The 18,840-nt window shown below is 42.6% G+C and overlaps 1 protein-coding gene across 2 annotated transcripts in view; it reads left to right on the top strand.

Annotated features, from left to right (window-relative positions):
- LOC115590955 (uncharacterized) overlaps positions 1-18,070 on the top strand; it is a 47,294-nt gene extending 29,224 nt beyond the window's left edge. For both annotated transcript variants that reach the window (XM_030432452.1, XM_030432451.1), the window contains 3 exons: positions 16,368-16,490; positions 17,424-17,502; positions 17,649-18,070. In XM_030432452.1, the coding sequence (XP_030288312.1) occupies positions 16,368-16,490; positions 17,424-17,502; positions 17,649-17,897 (451 nt within the window). In that variant the 3' untranslated portion in view covers positions 17,898-18,070. The remainder of the gene's footprint in view (positions 1-16,367; positions 16,491-17,423; positions 17,503-17,648) is intronic.
- The last annotated feature ends 770 nt before the right edge of the window (positions 18,071-18,840 follow it).

Raw genomic sequence — 18,840 nt, 5'->3', positions numbered from 1 at the left:
TGAAAGACATGGCAAAATAGCTATGGGTCTATAGTTATTAAAACAACATGAATCATCAGCTTTAAACAGAGGAATAACATTCACAACTTTTAAATCCTCTGGTACAACACCTGGGGCGGCTGTAGCTCAGTGGGTAGAGCTGGTTGACTGGTGATCAGAAGATCACTGGTTCAAATCCTGGCTCCCCAGGGCGGGACTGAGCTACATGTCAAAGTATCCTTGAGCAAGATACTGAACCCCAAAGTTGCTCCTGATGTGCAGTTGGCACCTTGTGTGAAGGCAGCCACTGCCATCAGTAAGGGTCCTGCGATGAGCTGGCGACTCATTCAGGGTGAACCCTGGCCTTCGCCCATAGAGTGAAACTGGATTTGGCCCCAGTAAGCCCCGCAACCCCTTAGGGGGGAAAAAGCGGCAACATCCCGCGACCCTCGCGGAAAAGGGAACGGTACAACGCCTGTTTTCAAAGGCAGAGAAAATATGTGAGCAAGTATGCAGTATTGACTGTTTCACCTGTTATTAAGAGGAGGAGATGATGCTGTCTTTTGTTTTTCAACTTTTAAGGGCATTTTATTTATTTACTTTTGGGTTTACTTTGCAACTCAAATATGGACTGGCAGAGAAGTGACCCCTCTTTTTTAGTTCAAACTTATTTTTTAGGGTTAGGGTTTTTCTCTGATGCTGGTATATATTGGGCTGAATCATTTTTGATTTATCCTGACAGCCTCGTTTGGACTACTAAATAAGTGCTATCAGATGATGTTGGACTACTAGGATGTGTGAAATGACGTGTTTCACCTCTAGTGAGGGGCCCTCTGGGAGGAGGTTTTCCCCTCTGCCTGCCAACGGCAACCCAGAAAGTCACAGGGTCACAGAGTGTGAAATCGGAGTGGCAGATGTATCAGATCATGATGCGATCAGCTTGACAATGCACCTGAATATTAAGAAAATGAATACTGTATGGAGGCTCAATGTGGGTATTTTGAATAATAAGGCAAATGTGCAACAGATAAGGGAAGAGGTAAAAAGTATATAGATGAGAATGATAATTGGGATGTGGACTAGGGCTGAACGATATGGACAAAATTTCATATCTCGATATTCATGCCAGATATCTCGATATCGATATGATACGATATGACTACGGGTTCGGTGAAAACCAAGCATTTTTCAGAAAAAAAAGAGATTATTTTAAGCCATATACAAATGGTTAATAGAGAAATCTTTACCAAATAATCACAAACTCACTACAGAGACAAATATATTTGAAGTAACAACAGTAAAGGGAGGGAGAAGATCAAACAAACTATGTGCATTTTTTACAAGATGAACAATGACATCCTAATCTGGAGAGAAAGAGTGAGAGTGAAGATCGAGACTCAGCAGCTTCAGGTTATCACTGGTAAAGTACCAGTGGAAGTTTGAAAGACTAAGAAGCCCAAGAATTAACGGATCAAAACAGAGTAGACGGCAGCTATACGGTCTCAAATCCACAGAGCGAGCGGCCGCAGCGTCCGCTCCTGCTTCCCCCGCCAGCCCCCCCACACACACCTGCCGCTTGCAGCCGTGTGAGAGGACAGAGAGCCGGCGCTGCTGCAGGGGAGCTGCAGACTGTGATGACTCTAAGCAGCAGGAGAATTACAATATAATATATTTCTCGCCTTTCCCCTGATGATCTGACTAAGTCGCGAAATTTGTTGCTAGTCGCTTTTCAGAAATAAAGTCGCTAAGAGGGTCTGAAAAGTCGCTAAACTAGCTAGAAAGTCGCCAAGTTGTGTGGGCATCTCAGTCTCCGTCTCCCTCACTCCCGCCCTCGTATGTTTGTCATTGGTTTATATCGTTGCTTTTTCGATATGAATATCTTGAATGTTCAAATCTAGATATAGATACGATAACGATATATCGTTCAGCCCTAATGTGGACCCTGTAATACTGTTGGATGCCGTGAAGGCAGTTAATCGTGGGAAACTGATCGCCCTGACAACATCACAAAAAAATGGCCGACTAGCCACATACAAACATAAAGTACAAAAGGTGAGAGAACTGGAGAAAAAACATAAAAACACAGAGGATCCGTCTGTATTACAACAAATTAAGGAAACAAGGGGGGAGATAGATGAGATCTTCAGGGGAGAGACAGAAAAAAGGGCAAGATTTGTAAAGCAGACTTATTATGAATCAGGACCAAAAACAACTAGACTTCTGGCCAGACGCCTGTGTAAACAGCAGGCCTCTAATGTAATTCATAAAATTAGGGACCCTCAAACCAATCAATTATTACATGAGCCAGATGAGATGGAAAGAATATTTGAAGTACACTCTAAGACACTCTATTGCAAACCACAATCAGCTGATGAAAAAACGATACGTTTTCTTAACTCGCTCGACCTGCCATCTATTGGAGAGATACAGAATGATACCATCACGTCACAATTTACAATTAAGGAGCTGGAAGCTGCAATCAGTTGATAAAAGGCCAGTAAATCACCAGGCAGTGATCGATTTCCACCCGAGTGGTATAAGGCCTTTAGGGAGGAGCTAACACCTCTCCTTTTGTCCAGTTTTAACTGGACCCTTAAAGAGGGCAGGGCTCCCCCACCATGGAAGGAAGCAATTATTTCCATTTTACCCAAGGGAGGCAAAGACAAAGAACAACGCAACATTTTTTAGGCCAATTTAGCTTCTAAATTTAGACTACAAGATATTTATCTCAATCATTTGCAAAAGATTTGAGACTTTTATACCAGACCTGATCAATGAAGATGAAACTGGATTTATTAGAGGGCACCAAACACAGGACAATATTAGAAGAACGCTCAAAAAAAGAGAGAGAAAAGGAGAACTTGTAAAACAAAAGCGTCCACCTGGCCTAGCGAGAATTGAGTCTTTTGGCTTTTCGAATAAATTTAAGATTTTTGTGGTCGATCCAGACTATGAACGGTTGGTTGGCCCCTCTAGCCAGTGCCTCCACTCCTCCAAGACGATCTTGACTGCCAACAGCTCTCAGTTCCCGACATCGTAGTTCCATTCAGCCTTGGATAGTCGTTGTGACAAAAAGGCGCAGGGGTGCATCTTGCCATCCTGTTCCAAACGTTGAGAGAGGGATGCCCTGACACCTTTGTTGGATGCATCCACCTCGACCACGAACTGACGCTGTGGGTCTGGCAAAGTAGGGATGGGAGCTAAAGTGGAGCGACGCTTGAGGGTCTGGAAGGCCGTCTCTGCCTCTAGAGGAGGTATGAGCATGGAGAGGAGCAGCTAGTGCGCTAAAGCCTCTGATAAACCGCCTGTAAAAGTTAGCAAATCCTAAGAACTGCAGAACCTTTTTGCGGTTATCAGATGTGGGCCACTCAGCCACAGCGCTAACTTTAGCGGGGTCCATCTGTACTCTTCCAGGAGCTACAGTGAAGCCCAGGAAGGAGACAGTGTCTGCATGAAATTCACTCCTTTCAGCTTTAACGTAAAGGTTGTTCTCAAACAGTCTTTTAAGCATTCTGAATACATGATCTTTGTGTGTGTCAAGTGGCCACTTGGAGTATTAACCCCAGTCTTCCACTCATCTCCTTCTCTTTTACCGATCAGGTGGTGAGCATTACGAAGATCTAGCTTAGTAAACACCTTGACTTGCTGGAGCTGGTCAAATACAGAGGACATGAGAGGAAGTTGGTAACGGTTCTTTATTGTGATGTCATTTAAAGGGCTATGGTCTATGCAGGGTCTTAGGGACTGGTCCTTTTTGCCCACAAAGAAGAATCTGGCACCTGCTGGTGATGACGAGGGACGGATCATGTACTCTTTCATGGCTTCCCTCTCTGGACCCGAGACAGAGTACAAGCGGCCCTTGGGGATGGTGGAGCCAGGTCACAGGTGTAGTCGTTTTGCCGATGTGGAGGAAAGGACATGGCTTTGGTTTTGCCAAAAACTTCTTGGAGGTGGTGGTAGCAGGGGGGCACTGAGCTCAGGTCTGGGTATTCGGAGTCTGTGGCGGAATTAGCAAAGAACAACTTAACTTATGCTACATTTGCCCACGGGGTTGAGTTGTTAAGACAGTCTCCGACACAGTCCTTCCCCCACCCTCTGATTTCTCCAGTTCTCCAATTAACATGGGGGTCGTGGCGAAACAGCCATGATTGTCCCGAAGTCAGAGCAATAGAGGATGATTTGAATAGATAAAAACAAATGTTCTCTCCATGGTCATTAATGGGCATTTGAAGAGGTTCGCTGATATGTGTGATGGCGAACAGTTCTTTTCCATTAAGCGATCTGGTTTTAATAGGCTTGACTAAAAGTTCAGATTTGAGGCCAAATTTCTCTGCAAGGCCCCAGTCCATTAAACTCTCATCAGCCCCTGAGTCTGTGAGCTCTGTGGCGGTGCGGTGTGTTACCTTAACCTTCATGAGGGTGTGTGAAGGGGGACCTGAAACCATGGCTTGACTCACCGCCATGGACCTCTTGGCTGGACAGGTGACGACGAGATGACCGTTTTTGCCGCAGGAAAAACACCGGCCTTCCAGCTGTCGCTTCCGTCGCTCCTCCTGCGTCAACCGGTGGGGGGCCAGCCAGCTCAGTGTTTGTGAGCGAGGGGGCTTCTCCGTCACTGTGGGTCCACCACCCCATTGCCGTCTAAGTTGCACGATCCTGTTGTCTGTTCGGATGGCGAGCGCGATGAGGTAGTCCAGACCTGAGGGTAGATCCAGGGGGACAAGGAGGTCTTGAACAGGTGCTGCCAGCCCCTTCAGGAACACATCATAGAGGGCTGTGGAATTCCACCAGCTCTCCGCCACCAGAGTGCAGAAGCGGATAGCATAGTTGCGGACGGAACCGCTGCCTTGTCTTAGTGCACTCAGTTCTTGCGCCTTTTTCCTGGTCAGTCGTCAACAGATCGAAAATCCTTTTTAAAGCCGCCTGGAAATCCGCGAGAGAGCTGCAGAGTGGTGAGCCCCAAGCCCATTCCGCTGAATCCCGGGCTTTGGCTCTCTCAGACAGGTGGGAAATCATGAAGGCGATTTTTGAGGTAGGAAAAGCATGGGGAGTCAATTCAAAAAGCGATTGAGCAATCAATGATAAAAGCCTTACACAATCCCTGTTCCCCAGTGAATTGTGCTGGTGGAGCCAATTTACTGCCAGCTCCAGCTCTTGGAGTTGGCACTGCAGCTGCTGCCGGAGTTGGAGCTGTTTTGGAGGTCGGGCAAGCTGGTCGAGCATGCCCTGTAGCTGGGATGAGAGATGACCCAGGTGTGAAGCCATCGTCATCTGGAATTCCTCCTGACAGACGAGACAAGCCTCCTGGGCACGCAGAACCTCCGACAATCGCTCCAGTTCTGCTGAGTCCATACTGGCCAGTGTGTACTGTCAGGCCTAGGCTTGAAAGAGGACTCAGATGCAGAGTATTGACGATTAAAACAGGCTTTTATTCTGAAAGTATTTCTCTCTTTTCTCTTAAACAGAGTGACAAATGATCAGGCTATGAAAATCTCTTCCTAATCTAGAAGTACGAGGAAACAACAAGAAACAAACACACAACAAAATAATGAGGCAAAAGACTTCCAAGCAAAAAATCTTTATAACAAAAATTCACTCCAACGTAGGAAAGCGAACTGGCTACAAACTTAAACTACGCTTCACGACTGAACTGTACAAAATTACGAAACAAAAAGGGCACTCCAACAGGCAAGCAAAACAGCTATAAAATTAAACTGGCTTCAATACTGAGCAGAGCAACGAAAAATCACTCTTCTAAGAGGAACAAGATACAGAAATACAAATGAGGTAAACATGGCTTGGAACAAGAAGAGGACTGTGAAGACTGGCTGGGGTTCACGACTGGTACGAAACACTCTGGCACAGGACAAAGGGAGACGCAGACTATAAGACACATGAGGGTAATGGGGAACAGGTGGACACAATCAGGAATTAGGGGAGATGATCAGACCGGTGACAAATGAGGAAGGGCAAGTGGCCTGAAACGAGAGTTACTTTTCAAAATAAAACAGGAAGACATGACACAAAAACCCAGAACGAGACAACCCTTACCGCGGTGTGACACTAGCGCAAGCAATATGGGAGAGTGAAGACATGCAAGGTGTCAATGTAGGGGGGACAGAACATACTATTGGACTTTTCGCAGATGATGTTATTATTTTATTGAACGATCAAATAACTGTCTCCCAAAACTAATGAATCTACTTGAAATGTATGGACACTACTAAGGGTATAAATTGAATATTACAAAAACACTAATGGTTTCATTTTATTATTCTCCATCCCGACAAATCAGAGATGCATATAATCTGAAATGGAATTCTCAAACAATTAAGTATCTTGGCATAACTATAACCAAAACTCTTTCCAACATGTTTGAAGCCAATTGTAACACCACTGGAGAAAACATCCAAAAGGATGTTGACAGGTGCTTTACCCTCCCTATAGACTTCAGTGCTAGAATACAAACGGTTTAAATGAATATCTTACCCAGGCTGCTTTATTTATTCCAGTCTCTTCCAATTAACGTTCCTCAAAACAAATTCAAAGCCTGGGATAAGATGATCTCAAGATTCATTTGGAATAGCAAAAAGCCAAGAAGAAAATTTAGGACACTTCAGCTGCCTAAAAGTAAGGGGGGAATGGCTTTACCAAATGTTAGGGCATATTTTTATGCAGCTCAACTCAGACCCCTGGCATGTTGGTGTAGACCTGACTGAGTCTCCATGGGAAGAAATGGAAAAGGAGATACAGGGTTACCAGACCCAGGTCTTGGTCGGAGACAAATATGTGACAGGGGCTTTGAGACATGTTATGGATCCAATGTAGCAATTACGCTAGAACAATTGAGCATTGTAGTCAAAAAATACAAATTAAAGGGAGGGGTGCGCAGACTTAGGTGGTTTGCATATGACTCAAAGTTTAAGCTAGGGGTGTATAATCCAATATTCAAAGAATGGGCACAAAAAGGCATAAAGGCAATGTGTACAGTTTCAGAGAATGGTGAATTTATGAGCTTCCGAGATTTGAAGGCGAAGTATGGCCTCAAAAACAAGGATTTTTTGGATACATGCAGTTAAGAGATTACTTTACAAAAGAGATAAGGTCGGAATCAGATGAGACTTCAAATAATGCGATTGGGATCATTGTGGATGCATACAAACAGAAGGGGCCTTGGGCCTTTCTACCAAGCTTTGGAGGGAAGTGGGGGGGAAACAATGCTCTACATAAAAGCAAAAAATGGGAAGCAGAGTTACAGATTCAAATAACAGAGGAAGAATGGTATCAAATGTACATGTAATCAATGTACATCCACAAACTCACTACTCACTAAGAATTTAACCGCCACTTTAACCGGTGAAGTGTGTAATGGCGGTGCGTACTGGCAGTCTGGCAGGTCTTGCTGGACCTCACACAAACAGTATTGCCAAATTTGCCTTCCTACAAAAAAAACCTGGATTGATCGACGTAGTTCAAACACTATTTGTTTTAAACTGTGTGTTTGCACTTCTGCTTTTATCCGTGCAAAGCTGCCATTCATGCCAACAACAACCTGGCTGTGAACGCGACATTCCTCGTGGCTTCAATCACAATCCATGGAGCCAATAAGTAACCTATGCCAAAATTCTAAACAATAGCCGTGCTACCCAACCAACAACCTGGACAAATACCCGAGGAGCTGAAAAGTCAAAACAACCGCACAGAAAGATCATCTACCTGATGGCAATCCTCCTGCTGGCTGGTGATGTCTAGGTAAACCTGGGGCCTCGCCTGGCCTCTGCTAGTGATCTGCTGCCCTCTCCGGGTGCATTGGATTTTCGCCCTGCTCTGATGATGCCTCCGTTGATGTGTGGAGGTGCCCATGGGAGACACCTGTTGCGGCGGGGGGACAGGGGTGGCGAGTGGAGTGCTCTGGTTGCTCCCTCCTGGATGGGGAGCGGTGTTCTGGATGTTGCGCTTTCCTCTAATGCCTACGCGCGGTGCGCTCTCCCCGCTATGGATGCTTCAGCGACTGCAGCTGTCGGGGATTCGCCTCGGGTGCAGTATGGAGAACGCTCCTATCTATGAACACCTGGTAGCAGTGAGTTCCAAACTTTGACTGCTCCACCCTCACCAGAGAATAGGCCCAATCAAACTCTCAATCATGCAAAACTGATCTGGGATCCACGATCCAAAACCAAAGGATTACTCGGCGGACATTTAAATATACGAAGCATCGTCTCTAAAAGCAACCAGCTAGAACACTTACTGTCTCACTCTAACTTGGACTTCCTTGGTCTTTCTGAAACATGCCCTAACAAATGCTCACCCGAGGCTGTCTTAGATATACCTGGGTATAACATGTTTAGAAGGGATAGAAACAAGGGCAAGGGAGGGGGTTTGCTAGTATATGTTAAAAACACAATTACATGTAACCTCATTGAACGGTCACAAGAAATAGATATGGAGTATTTTGGGTTGAATATGTCACTGTCTCATCAAATGTCCTTCACTGTAATTTGCCAGTGAAAATTCTATGATTAAAATCCTTAAAATGAAATAATCAACTTTGAAAATGCTATAAACCAAATTGACTGGTCTGATCTATTAAACAGTGAAGACATTGAGAATCTTCTTGTGAGCTTCCCGTTTGTTGTGTGGGCAGATTGTGCTTTGTACATAGTTGTGGTGTGATTGTGTTTGTGCTAATAAAGCTCTTTCTTTGAATAAACAACACCTTCCCGGCAAATGTTCCTTTCCTCAATAAATTCATTCATGCCCTTGATAATGAATAATTAAAAAAAAAAAAAAAAATATATATATATATATATATATATATATATATATATATATATATATATATATATATATATATATATATTTTTTCTCACTGGGGTTTACATTCATAATGACCCAGGGTGACCAATCACGAGTGACTTTGCTTGTTTATAAGTAGTGGTTTCATCCAATACTGAGTGAGGATATTCAAGCCCAGTGTTTCCCCTAGAATTTTTTTCAGGCCTGGTGGTACCCACCGAAAAAACCCTAAACAGACGAGACGCGACATACAGCAATAACAAACATTTACATTAAAAATCATTGTAGGCCTATATTGCTGAATGATATCACTTAAATGAAATCATTAGGCTTAATCTAACCTTTAATCAAAGTTGCATGGGCCTGAAAGGCTGAAGTGTGGTGGTCTGAACCCATATGAGCATCAAGCACATCTTTTCTGTACATTGCAGAAGGGATCTCAGTGAAAACCCTCTGGGATGGTCCTCTTTTAACGGGCTGCTTATGCTGACGGCATAAGCGACAAAACATCCCTACACATAATTGAGATTCTATCAGTCACATACATTTTTTATTCATTTTATTATAACAGAGTTACATACTTCTGTGTTATTTTCATCATTATTGCTTAACAAAAAAAAAAAAAAAAAAAAGAGAGAAGCTCCTCAATCCTCAAAAATATAAGCTAAACAACAAATTGTAAACTCACCACGGGGAGTGTGGTACAACCAAGGGCTGTAGTTATGGTTATTAAGCCATTCGGGATCCCAGCCAGATGTTCTGTGTTTAGCTGTATTTTTTTTTTTTTGCTGGGTCAACGTTACCGGTCGGTCCGGGCCCGCGGTCACCCTTCGGACGGGGGTCGGCAGTCGGACCGGTGTCAGGGGCAATAACGGTCCTCGAGCAGCCCCCCTCTCCACTGCAATCTGCCCCCTTTTCTTCCGTCTCACCTGCACCTGTCATTTTTTCTGGAGTTGCCTCTGTTACTCTCACTTCATCTATTTTCCTTGGCTCCGGAGTCTGGCAGAAGAATTTCTTTATATTAAGTTGTCTGCCACCCGCGATATTTTTTCTTTTCTTCGGTGGCGCCATAGTTGGTTTGCTAACAAACCTTGAACATCCCAGAATATATGCCCACGCTCTCAGCAGCAGTACTCGCATCGTTACTAGGCAACGAAGCAGGTTGACTCGCGTTGCGCTGCACAGAGGCGCTCCTAATGTAAATGATTATTGATTTATAAATGAATTGATAGGTGGCTTATTTTTGGCATATTGATTTTTTCTTTGTACAATGGCAGGGGAAACACTGCAAGCCAGCCCACACATTTTTCTCGCAAGGCGTGGTTTCGCTGCTATTCATATGCAAATTAGAGCCGTTCGCACCTCCGGGTGCTCCACATACGCCATGGTTCGTTTCCGACAATTTTCGGCACAGACGAACGCCACGTTCACAGCCTGTGAATTGTCATTAACTGCCGAAAATTAGGGAGATTTCTGGGCGTTTACGGGGACAAAAATCCCACTTTTCATGCAGTGAGTGGTATCTCCGATCCATAAGTCTGGTGATAAAACCATGGTGTCAAATTATAGGCCCATTAGTGTCCTTTCAGTGATATCCAAGTTGTCAGAAAAATGGGTAGCAGAAACAATTGAAATCACATCTAAATTTGGGCCACAACCCCTTACACCCAATGCAATTTGGTTTTGGCACAAACCACTCTACAGAGACAGCGAACTGCTTCTTCCTTGAAAACATCAAGTCAAAAGTGTTTTTGGACCTTAAGAAGGCTTTTGACACTGTCGATCGCCAGATACTTTCAGCAAAATTATCTAATTTTAATTTCTCAGCCGATGCCATAAAATGGATGGAGTCATATTTAACTAACAGGAAACAAAGTGTACACATTGGTAAGTCTCATTCCTCATACTGTGACTGTAATATTGGTGTACCCCAGGGGTCAGTATTAGGTCCTATCTTGTTTATCTTGTACATTAATGACTTACCTTCAGTCTGTCCATCTGTGAATATACAAATGTAAGCAGATGATACAGTTCTCTATGTGCATGCAAAAAGCAAACAACAGGCTGCATCTAAACTAACTGAAGCACTGGTCAGGGTTTCTGATTGGCTAATAAGGTCACATTTTACTTGCAGCAAGTAAGAAAGCCATCACTAGAAATTGGCTAAAGGTAAACAGTCCTAAAAATCCTAAACAGCAACAGTGGCTGGAAATTGTCCAAGACATTTTTGTAATGGAAAAGTAGACATACCTCCTCAGAGTCAAGGAGAATACAATTAAAAAGAACTGGAAAAAAACTGAATAATTATATGAGACGCGCCACCAACGTGCCTAATTAAAATATTTTTGTGTGAATATCGAAACATTCCAAGACAACTATTGTTTATCTGTTTGTCAGTATATTTTGTTGTACTATATACTTTTTTTTTTTCTTTTTTTGTGTTGATGCTGATGTTGCTGTTAGAAGCCTATTGTGTTTATGTATTGACTTTCATTGTTATTTATGATTATTTTAGTTTTATTCATTATTTGCAGTTTTTATAGTGTTTTCATTTGATAATGTGAAACATTGAAACAAGTGATTGTGAAACAAATGATATCATATAGAAATATCTCTCTAATATTTATTGTGTGAGGCATTTGCTATAGAGTAAAATGTTTTGATGAACAAATCTTTTCCGCAAATCATTCAGTACATTCCATTTACCCAAAAAAATGTTACCAATGATTTGTCCGTGAACGTCACATCATTGCAGAGCAAGCACAGAGTGAATGAGGCACCATTATTTATTTATTTTATACAAACCATGGGATGCAGCCATGGAGGCTTATTTACTGGCTATTATTTTCTATAATAACTCCATGGATGCAGCGGGCACTGCTAAGCTAGCGGCGTTGTACGTCCTAGCCAACACCGATGTTCCGTTGACTATATCACCAAGGTCGGTAGACCCCTGATGAGGCTCCAGCTTAGCATCAACCATCGGCTCGACGCGGGACGGCAGGAGGGGAGCTGGTTGAGTTGCCCCATCGGAGGTCCACTCCTCTCAGTGACATTCACTGCATGAAAAGTGGGATTTAAGGCCCCGTAAAAGCCCGGAAATCTCTCTAATTTTCGGCAGTTAACGACAATTTACAGGCTGTGAACGTCGCATTTGTCTGTGCCGAAAATTGTCGGAAACGAACCATGACGTCAGTGGAGCTCCCGGAGGTGCGAACGGCTCTAATTTGCATATGAATAGCAGCGAACCCACGCCTTGCCAGAGAATGTGTGGGCTGGCTTGAATATCCTCACTCAGTATTGGATGAAACCACTACTGATAAACAAGCAAAATCACTCGTGATCGGTCACCCTGGGTCAGTATAAATGTAAACCCCAGTGGGAAAATATATATATTTATATTTATATTTATTCATATTTTTATTATTTATTCATTCATTTATATTTATGATATCATCAAGGACATGAATGAATTTACTGAGGAAAGGAACATTTGCCAGGAAGGAGTTGTTTATTCAAAGAAAGAGTTTTATTAGCACAAACACAAACACACAGCATGTACAAAGCATAATCTGCCCACACAACAAACAGGAAGCTCGCAAGAGGCCCAAAATCCTGCAGCACCGCAAAGTGTCTGTTTTTGCAGACGTCTGTGGTGCGCTGCCCTGTACTTCGGAATCGCCTCTCATGTGACTGCAGCTTGGCGCAGAGCTCGGTGAGCTCCCGGCTGCGAAAGGACGGAGGTCGCACAATTCATCCAGACACCCCGCCATCTTGTGCCGTCTTCCTCCTCAGACATCAGGTCCATGGTGGCGCACTGCCAAAGGTCCACCTCATCCTCAGCAAGCACACTCTGGCTTGCTTCCAGCAGCTGTAAAAACAATCAATGAAGATGATCAGTACTGCACGATGCACTGCGTATGGATACAACACATCTATTATTTAATAGAATAATAGACACATTGACCAAAAACGGATCTAATCTAATAAATCTTACCCTCTTTGTCCTCGATCGACTCCGAGCTGAACTCCTCACTAGGGTTGTCACAAGAACAGATACTTCGATAACAATTCAATGCCGACACGAAAAAAATAATTCGATACTAGCTTTTTTCTGGTACCGTCAGAACCGAATATACAAGTTTTCACTCGGCGAGCCGTGTCGATTCTTGGTGGAACTGACGGGGGCAGTATACGCGTGTGAGCAGCACAGAGCAGTCAGCGGTGCTGCAGAAGAAAACCTGCCATCTTAGAAAAAAATGGCTTCAGCAAGTGAGAGTGAAGGCACAACACGTCGGCTCGTCAACAAGACAGGTACTAAGAGTCGCGTGTGGAAATATTTTGCATTCGAAGCGGATAAATACAGAGCAATTCTAGACTCAAACAAGCCGACATGCAAACAGTGCCTCAGAAGTTTTCAAACAAAAGGAGGAAGCAGGTCAAACCTGGCCAAACACCTCAAAGACAGGCACCTCGACTTGTTTAGAGAATTCAATTCGTGGTATCAAATTAGTATCGAGAATCGTGGAAATTCACAGGTATTGGTATCGACTACTGAAATTCTGGTATCGTGACAACCCTACTCCTCACAGCGTCCGCCTGCGATGCAAGATCTGCTTGTTTGTACCTGAAGCTCCTGCGTACTGTCTCGTAATGTCTTACAGGCAGCTGGAAACAATTAAAAAGAGTGGTATGAATAAAGAAACGTAAGTCACAGTAAAATTAAACGAGGGAGAAAACAGTAACAGTTACTTACACACAATGGCGTCATTATCGGCATCGTGTAAATCTGGACTTGCAGACGTGGCTCCGAGCTAACAGGAGGTCGTGGCCTTGTTATGAGGCGAGGTTAGTCTGTGAAAACAAAATGCTCGCAGCGATAAACCTCCTTGTCCCTCTGCAGCAGCGAAGAGCCCTTCGTCGGTAACACTCTCCGTCAGCGCAGGCCTCCTCTCGACAATGGCCGTTCCGCTAGCCTAGCTCCTGAGTCCAGCTCACACACTCACAGCACGTCGTCCGACAACAGTTTACAGTCTGTTAGTGATAAAACACGACACTGACGACACACACAGTCCACTGTTAGCTGCTCGACGCCATTAACTCTCCGCTCCTTCTTCCTTGTCACTCACGCTCTGGTCTACCCGGAAGTGTTAAAACTCTTACAGGTCATGAACTCTCACACGCAATAAAAAAGGCCCATGTCAATTTCTGACAATTTACGTCAGTTTTCGGTGTTGCCTGCAAATTGCCGCGTGCAGTCTCAAACCTGGAATTCCACGTCAATCTACAGTGCCGCATACTGGTGAAAATCCCACTTTTCATGCAGTGATTGTCAACGGACCATCTGTGTTGGTCATTAATCTGATCGTTAAACTGAAACTCTCGCCAAAATGCAACCTACGCTCTTTTTGTGAATGTATATGAGTCAAAGCTTCGTGTAAAAGCATAATTACAATGATAGAGGCACTTTTAAGATTGACCGTATTTTCGTTTTCCGCTCAAACTCATTTTCAATAGGAGTGCATGGGGCACTTTTACGCTAGCATCAAAATCGCTATTTTTAAAACACTAAGAAGGCTGGACACAACATGAAACTTTGCTCGTAGTATCACCAGGGTCTCTTTTGTTTGTTGTTCAAGGGGTTCTTGCATATGGCTGTTTTGGCGAATTATAGATATTTCTGTTGACTTTATCATGAGTAGTCCACTCTTAGTTATTATGTCCAGTGGGGTAGTAATTTAACTCACTTCTTGGAATTGCAGAGGGTTGCAAAAACTCAAAAAAGTTAAGCAAGTAATGAGAAGATTAAAAGATATACAGTCTAATATTATTTTTCTGCAGGAAATGCATTTGGCAGCGAAGGAGGACTGTAGGATAAGGAGGAGGTGGCAGGGGACAGTTTCTTCAGCCCCTTTCAATTCCCAGGCGAGGGGGGTCATGACTTTGATTCATAGGTCCATTCCTCTGAATGTCACTAAGGTAATATCAGACAAATTTGGCAGATTCCTGATAAGCCAAGGTACGCTACTCTGAGTGCCTTAATTTGGATAATATTTATAATATAATAATAGTATTTATTTACTTAGCATTAGATGCTGAAAAAGCCTTTGACAGGGTGGAGTGGACATATCTACTCGAGATCCTTGGACGCTTTGGCCTGGGGGAGGGTTTTTGTAACTGGGTTAAACTTTTGTACAATGATCCAAATGCAGAAATTATTACAAACAGCAACATTTGGAAACCAATAAAAATTAAAAGAGGCTGTGGATAAGGTTGCCCTCTGTCCCCCTTACTTTTCATAATTGCAATCAAACCGGTTGCCATTGCTGTGAGAGGACATAGTGGAATCACGGGTATACGCATCAGAGAATCTGATCACCGAATAGCTCTTTATGCAGATGGTGTCATTCTTTTCCTTAGAAATTTGTATGAATCTATTCCTTCCCTCCTGAACCTAATTAAGATATTTGGCAATTTGTCTGGCTATAAAATCAATAATTCCAAATATTCCATAATGCTTCTTAACTCAAGGGAGAGGTCGGATCCATTTTAGAACAGGGGATTCCTTTACATACTTGGGTATTCAAATTGTTCCTAAACTGGAAATTTTAGTAAAAGCTAACTACAGCCCAATGGTGGCATCTATATCAAAATCAATCGTGGGATGGTCCAGCCTTCCTATCTCTCTGATTGGTAGAATTGGTATACTTAAAATGAACATTCTCCCCAAACTTTTATATTTATTTCAGAACATCCCCCTGCTGCCTCCTTCAGACTTTTTCGTAAGAATTAAAAAAACTGTTCAATTACTTCATATGGAATTAAAAAAACGCCCTAGACTTCGTCTGTCTCTTTTATACTGACCCTATGATACAGGAGGGTTACAGTGCCCTAATTTGCTGTGGTATTTTTGGGCAGTACAGCTAAGAATGTTTATGTTTTACTTCATCACAGATGGTCCCTTGACATGGAAGAATATTGAATCACACTCCCTAAATCTCCCATTCCCCAGTATGTATACAATAGCCTTTGGTAAACCCTCTATCGCTGTGTGGTTTTGAGAACTAACTTCTTGCCTACCCCTTGAAAAGATTTCCTACACTCTTAAAGACAGACAGGAGGTATTTTAAACAATATAGCTGCACCCTCTGCACGACCCAGTTACTCCTGCCCCTGTTCTCTGGACTATATGACAATGCATTTTCTGTTGACTCATGATTTGGTGCCTCCATTGGTGAGGCCCCCAGACCGCCATGTTTTTTGTTTTGTTTTGTTGGGACGGTTGTATGGAGTGTGTATAGAGTGAAAAATTTGATCTGACAATGTATGTTTGTACACTTCTGTATCATTTTACACGCTTCTCTGTTGCTATATGTTCTTGTATGTCTTCTTCTATAAAATAAAAAAAATCAATAAAGATATTGTTTAAAAAAAAAATAACTGATGATACACAGTCACACAGCTCCACATGTTTTTTTTAACTCTAGTGTGTTGATCCTTTTCTTGTTGATAGCTGCTAGCTTTTACAGCAGCGTCTGTGTCTAATGACTACAAGGAGAATTTCAGTCCCTGGTGTTTATTCTCTCAAACAGGTTGTATGGGAGACGAGCCTCTGCGGAACCTGGACCTGAGCCCAGCTGTGTGTCCTTCAAGAGTGACCAGTCAATTGATCATTTCATTGATTTTAAACAGGAAGGAGCCCTCACTACTAAAAGGTAAGCTGTTAATGACATAAAAATATCAGTGATCCTTTTTTTTTACTGCTGTTTATCTAACCTATATGTTTGTTTCAACATTGATCTTCTTCACTTCATTTATATTCTTGCATTTGAAAGCTGCCCAGTAGGCTATAACCAGTCCTTCATTCTTGACTACAGTTTAACATTCTTCTCCCACTCATGTTCTGACTTCTGTCTGATGACTGCATGAGTTTAAAACAGTGATTGTATTGAGGCTATGAAATACTTACTGCAAACAAAGGCTGATTTCAATGAATGCCTCCATCAAAGCAATGCTTTCTAGTTTACAGTAATGTCACCAAAGAAATAGACAAGTTTCAGTGTTAAAAGCCAGACTGTGATCAGCTGCTCTCAAACGCAGAATTGATTATCAGAAGAAGTTTGAGGAAACACACATTTGGTTTCATGCTGATACTGCTGATGGATTCACAAAATGAACGTATAACACTGACAGTTGTGTCACGACGTTCGATGTTCAGACTGGAATTCTTCCTCTGTGAAGATGTCTGTCTATTTAGAGAAAGGTGCTATAGATGTCTGAAGGGCTGCTGATACTCAAAGAGGAGACAATGAACACCTCTACAAAGGCTAAAAAAATGTGTTTGGTGTTGAAGCAGCCAAGAAGATTATATGTCAGAGAAGTATGAAAGAAACAGCCATACCAACTTCTATGATAAACACCTGTGCCTGTAGCCTGAAGAAGTATGCTCATGAAGGCTGCACAGGAATGTAATCTTGACTGTTGATTCACAGTGGTATCATCACTACAACTGACTTTAATGTGAGGGGAAACCATCTGATTTAGTGTTAGTAATCAACACTTTAACTCAAAGGACCTTTACCTTGTGTTTGTCTCTGTGTGGACAGATACAGTATAATGTGAGCTAATTCTTCTTGAATCCTCCAAAGAGTCAACCAGGAGAGCTCAAAGGTTTCCAGTGATCAGTCTTCCTATCCGCATCATACACACCTGGACTCCATATTTATGGTCTGTACATGTACAACTACTTTAAGATCTTTTCTGTTCCCAATAGTTTGTATTAGACCAGTAGATTGTCAGTCTGTCCAGCATGGATCTGATATTTTCTTCCATGATTTATTTATCTGTGTTATGCATATACTATTTTGTTTCAGCTGCTGGAGGAGAACATTGTCACTTTTGTGAAGACTGAACTAAAGATGATCAAGAAGGATCTGAGTTTAGATAAACCAGAATGTTTTCAAAGTCGAACGAAGGATGAGGAGGTTTTCGATGGTGAGGATGAAGAGCAGAGGAGGAGCAGCAGAGAGGCATTTCTGAAGATCACGTTGTGCTTCCTGAGGACAATGAATCAGGAGAAGCTGGCTGAATGTCTGCAGAGCAGTAAGAACATTTCTCTATAGAGGCTAGATATACGAGACATATACAGACTTTATAAAAAATAGTCATATCACCATTAACACTGATGATAGCAGTATTGCAACTAACAATACACCAAAGTCACGATTTGGTTTGTATCCCGATTTTGGACCCGCTTTTCAATACAAACCTCGATTTATTATTTTTTTAGTTTGGGTTGGGGGGGTCAAAATCTGTCTAAATCTCACTAACACAGATTTAGACAGATTTTGTGAACAATATTTAAGAAAAACGGTTCTTTTGTGTATATAGAAAATGTTTCAGATCTTTGAGTTCAGCTCATGAAGAATGGGAGCAACAACAAAAGTATTGCGTTTATATTTTTGTTCAGTGTAATATACCTATAAAATATATATATATACAAAGTAAATTAAATAGCTTTCACACTGAGGTAACAGACTTGCTGTGCGTCACAGATCAAGTAACTTGTAAGTATACAAATGAACAACTTCTTCCCCTTAAGAAAACCAAACTCGTTGCAAAGTAGATTGGATTCAAGAGAGTTTAAAATTCTTCTTCAGAAACATCATCATGTCCACATTGTCTGGTGAGGGACTTGCTCTCTGTGCTGTGGATATGTCCCCTATAGAGGAAAATACCCTTTCACTGGGGATGGATGTGGCTGGGATTCCAAGGTAAAGTTTAGCCAACTTGGCTAAATGAGGAAGCTGGTTCTGATTGTCCTTACACCACACTAGTGTATTTGACTCCACTGAGAGGCTCTGCACTGCTCTGTAATGCTGCAACTCTTCATCCACTACTTGAGACAAAGGCTTTGGTGATGCCTGTTCCACTGGAAATAAGTCTCCAAACAGCAGCACCCTCTAACCTAGTGTGTCTGACCAACAGTCTGTCTGGTTGGTGTCAGTTGCCCCCACTAAAATCCTCGCTCAATTTCCTCTCCACAGTTCACAGGTTTAAGATGAA

This window comes from Sparus aurata, chromosome 11, assembly GCF_900880675.1.
Source record: "Sparus aurata chromosome 11, fSpaAur1.1, whole genome shotgun sequence".
NCBI classification, from domain to species: Eukaryota; Metazoa; Chordata; class Actinopteri; order Spariformes; family Sparidae; genus Sparus; species Sparus aurata.
Note: the sequence above shows the minus strand (reverse complement) of the source record. Positions and strands in the feature narration are given on the sequence as shown.